The sequence below is a fragment of the Aethalodelphis obliquidens genome, unplaced genomic scaffold (genome assembly GCF_003676395.1).
Source record: "Aethalodelphis obliquidens isolate GAN/ISIS:26980383/991018 unplaced genomic scaffold, ASM367639v1 scaffold18, whole genome shotgun sequence".
Classification (NCBI taxonomy): domain Eukaryota; kingdom Metazoa; phylum Chordata; class Mammalia; order Artiodactyla; family Delphinidae; genus Aethalodelphis; species Aethalodelphis obliquidens.
Genome location: NW_020837962.1, coordinates 29,675,976 through 29,686,140, shown reverse-complemented (window position 1 = coordinate 29,686,140; position 10,165 = coordinate 29,675,976). Strand labels below are relative to the sequence as shown.

Sequence of the window (10,165 nt, the reverse complement as noted above, 5' to 3'; positions counted from 1 at the left end):
ATATGTCAGGAAATCTAGTGACAGTCAATGAGAAAAGAGTTGAAACCAATGGTTAAGTGAGGTTTCTAAGTCAATCTCACTGCAGAGAATAGCTCAGATATTGGAATTGTGAGGAAAAGCAAATGTTAAACCTGAAAGTTGTACTCCTTTTTCATAATGGAGAAAATATTCGCCTTTTTAGAGGCAACAGACTGGAGAGGACACAACTAGACCATATTCAAATCCATATAAACCATTTAATTTAAAAAGTCATATAAAATAACAGACAAAAAAATGCAGAATTCCCCATGTACTGTAGATAAGAAATCAAACAGGGTTGAAAGGCACACATTCATTTCAAATTTCATCATAGGAAGTCAGGTGACCTTTGCACCCAATGTAAAAAAAAGTCCTTAAGTTGCTCTTTGGAATAGCAGTGTTTAAGGTTTTCCTGCCATGCTTGTTTATTCCTCTGGGATGTGACTGTGGAGTTGTGGAAGAAATGCTCCCCTGAAAGTCTGGTTAAACTGGTCAGCTCTTCTGAGTGTTTTCATGGAAATGTCAGACAGCCAGGAAAAGCTAAGGCAGAAGGTTGAACCAAAGGTTTAGCTTTGGTAAATTAGGCAGAGCTGCGTTTGACAGCAGACAGGGAAACTGTGACATCAAGGAGCATTACTTTAATGTCGGGCCCAGCGAGGCTCTAAAATAATGGAGCCCAGGACTATGGAGAAATGACCACCAAGTTCAACGCAGTTCACTTGGCACTGGTTTCTGTACAAAACGTTTCAAACTCAGTTCTTTTTGACATGGACCAGATTTTCCAAGTGCCCAAGCCACATCCAGGCTTTAAGCTAGGCCTCAGAAGTTCAGTTGCCTGAAGATTCTTCAATAACATTCACCTCTAAGGAGAGGCTGAAAGAGGAATTTCCAGTGACAGCTTCTGGCTCAGGGCCCAAGGGTCCCCAGCCAAGGCTGTCTCGAGGTGGCCCCCAGAATTGCAGAGATCTCTCTTCTCAAACAGTTTTGTTAGAAAATAAAGCAACAGCCAATGTTTTTGGGCATCTGAAATCCAGCCAGGCCCCCTGAGGTTTGCATCCTAAAAGAACTTCAAAATGGAAACAGAGTCTCAGCCTTACCCTTGCAACCCACATCCTTTGTGTGACAGGAGAATATTTATAAAAACATACTAAAATACATCTGATATTTCCCTCTAACCCCAGTACTGCCTTTTACCTTCTTAAAACTCAATCCTCCCAACACTGATGAACCAAAACAGAAAATGACAATTGAGGCAGCTGTTAACTGGCCCACATTCATGTCTCAAGGCAGAGACAACAGAGCAAAAAGTAGAGAAAAAAAGAAGTCCATTATCTGCTTTTGATTTACAAAGCCAAAGGCCTTCAGGGGAAAGGCTGTGAGTCATATAAACAGACACAAATCCAGAACACTGGGTAGTGATAAAAGCAAGGCTTCCCTACCCCACAGACCAGCCAAAGGCCCTAAGTAGACAGAAGCCCCTGGGGAAGCTGAGGGCCCTTAAGTTGGTGGTCTTTGGGTACGGGGCTGCCCTGTGTCCTGTTCTTCTCTCCCTGACTGGTTGGGATGGAGACCTCACTGGAAACCTTGATGCTGGGAGGTGGTTTTTATGAAGAGAGAACTAAGCCCATCTTCCTGAGCCTCAACCCAGAGTAGAAGCTGTTGAGACATGGAGTGGGTTTGAGAAATGGGTTTCCCTGAACCCTTGTGTCACTGTGTCTTTAGAAGGACTTAAGGGATCCCCTTTAATTGTGGTTGAAGGCTCCCCAGGAATGGAATGGGACTTGCAGGTGGGGCAGTAACCGATGTCCAAGACCAGATGGGTCAATGGTCACCTTGGCAGATGTCACTCGGGACTGATGACACTGAGGGCCACTACTCTGACCCCTTGTCACCAACTGGTACCAGGTAACTCCACCTTTCCCCAGACCTTCACCCCCAGACTTTGACCTATGGGACAAAAGTGTATGCGGGGGCTCCCTCTGCCATTTTCACAAGATGGTAGTTAAAGGCACTTCTGTTAAGGAAAGACATTTCTTTTCATACCTGAGTTTGGGGAATAAGATTTGTCCTTGCTACATGTGCTTTTAACCTGTCTTTCCTTTGACTTAGCAAAAAAGCAGATAAGCACACGGACAGCTTCTAGCCATGCACTTGCAGGTTCTGCAGGTCATAGCTACAGGTGGAGCCTTGGAGTAATGCCGAGCAGTGTCCTCTCTCCCGCCCCGCATTACAGAAGAGGTTAACTGAGGCCCCTTCCACAGCGGGTAGCAGAGGGCAGAGTGAGGAGAGGGATGTGCTAGGCAGGGTGCTGGAAATGAGGCGAGGGTCCGGGTGTCCAGTGGTGAATATATGCTGTCAGCCTGGAATGTACACATGGTGCAGGCTGTTGACCCAACGTCCGGGTAGGACTGCCCTCTGTGTAGGTCCAGCAGGCCTGCTTTGTTCACTCCTGGCCACCGGTCAACTTGTGGAACAGGTCCTCGTCGAGAGTTTCATTCTGGTCCTTGGAGCGGGTGGACAGGAAAATGTAGCCCCCGATGTACTCATGCACGACTTTGCAATCCGCGCTCAGGCAGGTGAATGCGATGGAGACGTTCTGGTCAAATTCGATCGCCACCTGGAAGAGGAAGGCACAGGTATACTTAAGCTCTGACAAAGACGAATGAGAAAGAAGCCGCTTGGCTGGAGATGGTCCCAGAGCTGAGGACTCCTGAGGTGCTGACAGATGGGTTTCCCCAAACCCTGCATAACCCACTGCTTGCATCAAAGCTTACAGAAAACGTCTCTGCTCTCTGGGCGCCCTCTTGTGGTGTCAGCTTTGCTGCACACCTGGCAAAACATTCTAACGCTCAACACAAAAGATATTTCCTGTCTGGCTCTTGTTTAGATGAAAGAACTGTCTAAGCACTCCCTGTGTGGAGGGGCAGAGTGCTTTGCAGATTTTTTAGTGGAGAGAAAAAGGCTCATGTGAATTTTCCTACAGCCACGGCCCTCACTCCTTCCCAGCTGGAAGTCATAAACTCTAACACTGGAAGAAACTGAAGCTTCACCCGTTCTCCACCTTGGCTGCCCAGTGGAATCAGCTGGGGACCTTTAAGAATCACTGATCTACACAGAAACATTCTAGTCTAGAACCCTTCATTTCTCCCAATTACTTCTTTCCATCATCCAACAGTGGGTGAGTACAGGCACATGTGTCACTTAGATGTGATTTACAATTTCATTTCCAAAGATCCTTTTCAAAAGACGGCCTTTCAATGAATTTTAACACAAAAGTGTACAAAATGTGTTAGTTTACCAACTCTACTTTTGTCATACATTGGCAACCCCTTTAATATCTAGAGACTAGATATTATAAAATTAGGACCCATTTGTCCAGTATGTACATAATATATACAGTAAAGTTAAACCAAAGGCATGTAACATATAGAGCAATGGATAAGTTGAAATGTTCAATAGTACACACCAGCAAAAGTCTTTTGCAAGGCTCATTCTTTATTTTGCAACATCTAAGCTTTTAGATATCCTGAGGTGACAATGTATGATAAAAAGTAGAGCTAATGAATTAACCAATTGGTAAATATCTTTGTTACAACTGATAAAAAAAAGCAGCATCTTGGATATGGAATTGTTAAACCGTCTCTGAGAAATGTACGTCAGGACTAGCTCATTAGGTTAGCAGCAGAGGGGCAGAAGGAAGTATAAAGGGAGGCATGTATGTGGATGTGTTTGTATTTATATTTTGCTTTCTGTCTCATTTTTAATGGAACATTAAGGAAATGTGGTATTTTAATCATAACTCTTCCAATATCTTTATCTAGAGGCCTGTTGCCATTTTTGTCTTTTATGAAATTTTTGTTGCCAAGCAAGGCAGGATTACATTTTTTTCCTTGTAGATTGAGTTGGTGTAGTGTATTCTTGGTTATCAAAATACTCAAATAGCTTTGGGACGTTGAAATGGTAAATATTCCTGATGTCTGAAAAAGCACAGTACATAACTGTATGATCTTACTTATATGAAAATGGATGCTTAGTTGTATAGATACACCAATGAGACCTAGAAGGACACATCAAACGGTAAACTGCTTATGATTATGGATGACTTTGCTTTTTGCTTCTTGTGTTTTTCGGTTTCCTATTATGCACATGTTAACTTTTAAAAAATAAATGTTATTTTAAAAACAAACAAACAAAAAAAGAATCACTGATCTCAGTAATTCCCAGAGTCAGATTTTTTTTCCAAACTGTGTTATTGAGGTATAACCGATGTATAATAAACAGACCTATTTAAGGTGCACAGTTGGATCATTTTTTTTTAAATTGTAGTTGATTTACAATGTTGTGTTAACTTCTGCTGTACAGCAAAGTGATTCAGTTATACACATATACATTCTTTTTTAAATATTCTTTTCCATTATGGTTTACCATAAGATATTGAATATAGTTCTCTATAACCTATACAGTAGGACCTTGTTTATCCATTCTATATTTAAAAACTTACATCTGTAACCCCAACTTCCCACTCCATCCCTCCCCCAATCCTCTCCCCCTTGACAACCACCAGTCTGTTCTCTATGTTCGTGAGTCTGTTTCTGTTTTGCAGATAGGTTCATTTGTGTCATATTTTAGATTCCACATACAAGTGATATCATATGGTATTTGTTTTTCTCTTTCTTTTTTTTTTTGCGATACATGGGCCTCTCACTGTTGTGGCCTTTCCCGTTGCGGAGCACAGACTCCGGACATGCAGACTCAGCGGCCATGGCTCACGGGCCCAGCCACTCCGCCGCATGTGGGATCTTCCCGGACCGGGGCACAAACCCGTGTCCGGTGCACCGGCAGGCGGACTCTCAACCACTGCACCACCAGGGAAGCCCTGTTTTTCTCTTTCTGACTTATTTCACTTAGTATGATAATCTCAGGCTGCAACCATGTTGCTGCAAAAGGCATTATTTTGTTCTTTTTTTATAGCTGAGTAGTATTCCTTTGTACCTATGTACCACATCTTCTTTGTCCATTCATCTGTTGATGGACATTTAGGTTGTTTCCATGTCTTGACTATTGTGAATAGTGCTGCTATGAACATAGGGGTGCATATATCTTTTTGAATTAAGAGTTTTGTCAGGACATATTCCCAGGAGTGGGATTGCTGGATCATATGGTAATGATCATATGGTAATCATATGATACTGGATCATATGGTAATTCTATTTTTAGTTTTCTGAGGAACCTCCATACTGTTTTCCATAGTGGCTGTACCAACTTACATTCCCACTAACAGTGTAGGAGGGTTCCCTTTTCTCCACATCCTCTCCTGCATTTGTTATTTATAGAGTTTTTAACGATGGCCATTCTGACTGGTGTGAGGTGGTGCCTCATTTTTTGTAGTTTTGATTTGCATTTCCCAGAGTCGGATTTACACGACCTTGGGGGTACAAGGTTTTCGAGTCACTGCCTTTGAGGCCATCTAATCTCAGAACATTGTTCTGCAAATGAGTCCAGATGGTCAACAGCCCTGCTGAGAGGAATCCATGGTTCTTAAAAAAAGAAAAATGTGAGTCACTTATCCTCGCTCTACATTGACAGCTTTATACTGGAAAAATGGGAATGCCAAAGGAATGCGATAAAGATCCTATATCAGCAACAGCAGAATGTTTTAAATCATCAGGACACTCAGGTGTGTCTGACTTGGTCTAGCACGTCCTGTGATGCAGGCATGGCCTGACCTGGTTCCTAGGGCGGGGACGATGGGGGCTCAGGGCTCCTGAACTCAGAGGCTAAGTTTCCTCCATGACCCCTGTGTACCTCGCTGGCTTCTCTGATACTTTTCCCCTTTGGGACTGGAATGCTCTCCAGGTGGGCAGTTGAGCCTCTGAGTTCTCAACCAGTTACATCTCTTGGCAGCCAGTCAGATGACGCCTGTTTTGTATTTATTTTGTATGATATTTACATCTCAGGTAGTTTCAGCTAAGTAATGGTCAGCCTAAATCTTACATAATCATACACTGAGTTGAAAGAAATTAATCAAACTGCTCAGCAATTTTAGAGTCTGTCTGTATGGAGACTAAGCCAACTTGTGTTAATTCAAAAGCATTTGGTCTGTGCTTGCTAGGAAACTGCTCAGAACTGCATGTGATTATTTTAGCAGACAATTACCACATGCTTGTGGTTTCTGAGTTCTAAGTATAATAACACCTTCTTAAAATCAAAATAAGCTGCAGTTCTGAGGGAACACACATTTATAGGCTCAATGCTGAATGTACCAAAAACTTTCACTTTACCTGCCGGATTTCCCAGTTTACATTCCACTGTTTCATATTTGTAAATCTCCATGTTGTAATTGGAATCCCAGTGGCTGCATCGATTCTAATCAACCTATTATATGAAACTCCCAGGATGTCATCTTTCTTGCTTCCTTTAAATCTGAAAAAAAAATAATTAAAATATGAAACTGCTTCCTGTAACATGATGTTCATTCACATACAACTTCTTAAAGAGAATACCAACATTTCAAATCATTTCTGAAGAACAGACAATGAGGGATTAACTTTCTATAGAAGGGCATTTTCATTAGGATAGAATATGAAGGCTGGAGAGTAGGCTGTCCTGCAGACATTATTTAAGTGAAACTAACATCAAAAGAAAGCAAAATAAGAGGCAGTCAAGTCAGTTAATTCGAATTAGCACGAACTGTGTATGCTAGGTACCTTTCTAGGCACTGGGAATACAGCAGTGACCTAAACAGACAGAAGATTCCTGACCTCATGCAGCTTGTGTTCTAGTTGGGGGAGAGGGTCATGAATAAGTGAAATATACATGCCAGATAAGGTCATAAAGGAGGATAAGGCACAGAAGTGGGACAGGGAATACTGGCAATGAGGTTGTTACAATTTTAAATCGAGAGGGAAGGTATCAGTGAGAAGGGAGATTTGATCAAAGAACTAATGTCTGTGAGGGAGTGAGCCATGTGGATATCTGGGGAAAAAGTATCTTAGGCAGAGGGCACAGCCAGTGTGAAAGCCAGAGTCTTTTTTTTCCCTCAGGCTCAAGGCCCTGCTAGGAGGCCAGTGTGGCTGGGCACAGTGAAGGAGGGGAGAGGATGTGAAATTCCAGCACTAAGGTCTTGTAGGGCCACTGTAAGGATTTGGCTCTTACTCTGAGTATGACACAATGCCTTCAGTGGTGGTGAGCAGAGGCCTGACGTGGTTTGACTGAGATCTTAAAAGGATCACTCTTGCTGCTGAGTTGAAAACTTAGGGGACCCAGGTGAAGCAGAGAGATCTGGTAGGCACTGTGAACAGAGGTATGGAAGATTGTCATGAGCAGCCAAAAGTGTTTGGGCCATTTGTGAAAGGACAGTATTCTAAAATTAAAAAAAAAAAAAAGAAAGAGTTCTACATTCTAGACCAAATGAGAATAAACTGGGCTCCATGAAACCACTTAAAATTGAACAGAAAGTGAGAGAGGCAAGTGAGCATTGTAATCACCTGACAAGGTAGTAGGTGAGGCCGAATTCAGGTAGAGACTGCCATGCCTGAATGAACTGCAGCTTGGCTTCGACCAGGGGCATCTGGGCCACGTTCTGATGGGCTTCCAGGATGCGGGCTGCCAGCTAAGCAGAAGTGGGAGATGTCAAATTCTCCTTAGCAGGCACTGACTCTCTACAGCAATCATCCCGTTGGCCCCGGGTCCCCAGCGAGAAGAATGAATGCAAGGCCCAACTACAGCTCCACAAAGACAATTCCTCCCATTCATTCATTCACTCTCTCTCTCTCTTTCTATAATACATGCAAATCACTGTGGAGAAACAGGAAGATGGACCAACACATAAATATCTAAGCTTTATGTAGATGAAGAGTCCTGAGTTCTTTCTGGGGTCTGTGGTCTCCATGGACAATGGTTCTACTTGAATCAGTTTATCTGTGTAACTTTCAACCCCACTCTTATGGAAGCATAACTTAAAATTTTAATTTGTGGGGACTAAATCATTATTTTTAAATTAGGTTTATTCTGAGAATATTGCCATGTTCAGTTAGCAGTATAGTCACTGCTAACAAAATTCACAATAATTTCTTAATATCATCTAATACCCAGTTCATAGTCAAATTTCCCTATCAGCTGATTTTTCATGATGATGATCTCAGTCATTTAAATTATTTATTTTATTTCAGAAAATACAGAATTTGCTGCAGACAATCACCCCAACCAGATTAGCAGTACCTGTTTAGACTTGTGCTTTTTTGCACACCTAGGTGACACAAAACATTCTGGGTTCATATCCATGTTTTCAAGACCGGAAGCCACCTGAGATGCTGAGTTCCGGTTTTTCATCCTCAGAAATGAAAGGATGTTAAGGACCTCTGGCTGGTAGGAGCTGTCCGCCATGGTTTTGCCCTTTGATGCCAAGATGCAGGCAGCCATCCACTGGGCATACTGACTCTCCTGCAGCAAACACCAGAGAGCTGAGAAGTAAGTTCAAATGCAAAGCAGCCATGCTGGGAACAGAGCAGGACCTGGGCTTTCATCTCTATGATACAAAACCGTCACCTTCCCAGCAAGGAAAGATATGAAGTGGCACACATTCAGATTGACTGTTAACCACGTAATTTAAAGTCCAATGAGAGCTTTTGAGTCCTGTGTTGAATTTCTAGATACCACGGGGCTAGAGAATATGAATGTCAACTTTAAGAAATTTCATGTGGAGAACTTTGCATTTAAAGATGAACCAAGGAGGGACTTCCCTGGTGGTGCAGTGGATAAAACTCCATGCTCCCAATGCAGGGTCCTGGGTTCGAACCCTGGTCAGGAACTAGATCCCACATGCATGCTGCAACTAAGAGTTTGCATGCCACAACTAAGGAGCCTGCGAGCCACAGGTAAGGAGACCGTGTGCTGTAACTAAGAAGCTGATGAGCTGCACTAAGGAGCCCACCTGCCGCAACTAAGACCTGATGCAACCAAATAAATTAAAAAAAAGAAAAAAGATGAACCAAGGACAAAAAGGAGCTCCACGGGGCACAGACAGGTGAAAACCCAAACTACCCGATAGCCTCCTTGACACATATTTCCATTTTCATATCACATCTTATCTCTATGACAGAAGAAAATGAGGAAAAATCATTAACTGACTTCTCACATTATTTCTCCCCTGGCCTATCCTTAGTAAAGATTCTAATCCCATAGCAGGAATCAGGTCCATTGGTGGTGCTGAACCAGTTAGTGGTGGCTTCTATTGTTCTTTAATGTCTGTGCTCATTTGTTACTTCAGGGAGCAAAGGGGAGTGGTCCCAGAAGCCGAGGGGATGCAGGTGAAGAATTGAATTAATTCTTCAGGGCAACAGTAGGTGTGGTTCACTGAATCACTGGCCTCAATCTTCACCCTCCTAGCATCCACACCTCTTGCCATGTAATTTTACAGTCCCTCCCACCAGAGCTAGAGTGTAATTTCCCATATCTTGACTTTGGGCCTGGCCATGGATGTGCTTTAGTCAATGGAGCATGGGTGGAAATGACAGTGTACCTACCGATTGACTGCAAGCTTAAGACTTAGGAGGTCTCACACGTTCCCAGTTCCCCTCTGGCACTTCTGCCATCACTATGAGAAGAGCCTCCTCCCCAGGCAGCCTGGGACCCAGAATAAATCCCATGAGCTCAGCCTGCGATAAGGAGCCAGCCGAGCCAGGTGGATGGCTTGAAGCAGATCTGCCCAGTTGCCCTCAGCCTGGATCACTCAATCCCCAGCCCACCTGCAGAACGTTTATTCATATGTGTCTGTGTGATTTTTGTGATTGTTTGTTACAAAGCAATAGCTGACTGATGAGTGCCCTCATTTGAGAAAACACCTGAGATGGTTTGTCCTGAGGCTTAATAAAGGTGAAGTGACTTACCATTTTTGTGGTTTTACTTACGTGGTCACATCTCAGATATACTTCATTCATACCATCAGCAACCGGGATTAGTAACTTGATTCCAAATTTTCTCCCTGCTACATTTACATCTGGCACAACTTCACAGCCTGAGTGATAAAAGGCAAGGACAGAACTGAGTTCTGAGAGATCTCTTAGACAAATATCAGATGTGCATCTAAAATAAAGACTTTGAACATAAGCTCCTCAGATTTGGTTCTCTTCTGAAAAACTGAGGAGCA

At 43.0% G+C, this 10,165-nt stretch overlaps 1 protein-coding gene across 2 annotated transcripts in view; it reads right to left on the bottom strand.

Annotated features, from left to right (window-relative positions):
• Nucleotides 1–211: 211 nt before the first annotated feature.
• Nucleotides 212–10,165, bottom strand: part of FERMT1 (FERM domain containing kindlin 1) — a 66,235-nt gene continuing 56,281 nt past the window's right edge. For both annotated transcript variants that reach the window (XM_027118196.1, XM_027118195.1), the window contains 5 exons: nucleotides 9,927–10,033; nucleotides 8,239–8,460; nucleotides 7,506–7,630; nucleotides 6,300–6,441; nucleotides 212–2,635 (listed from right to left, as the gene is read on the bottom strand). In XM_027118196.1, the coding sequence (XP_026973997.1) occupies nucleotides 2,462–2,635; nucleotides 6,300–6,441; nucleotides 7,506–7,630; nucleotides 8,239–8,460; nucleotides 9,927–10,033 (770 nt within the window). In that variant the 3' untranslated portion in view covers nucleotides 212–2,461. The remainder of the gene's footprint in view (nucleotides 2,636–6,299; nucleotides 6,442–7,505; nucleotides 7,631–8,238; nucleotides 8,461–9,926; nucleotides 10,034–10,165) is intronic.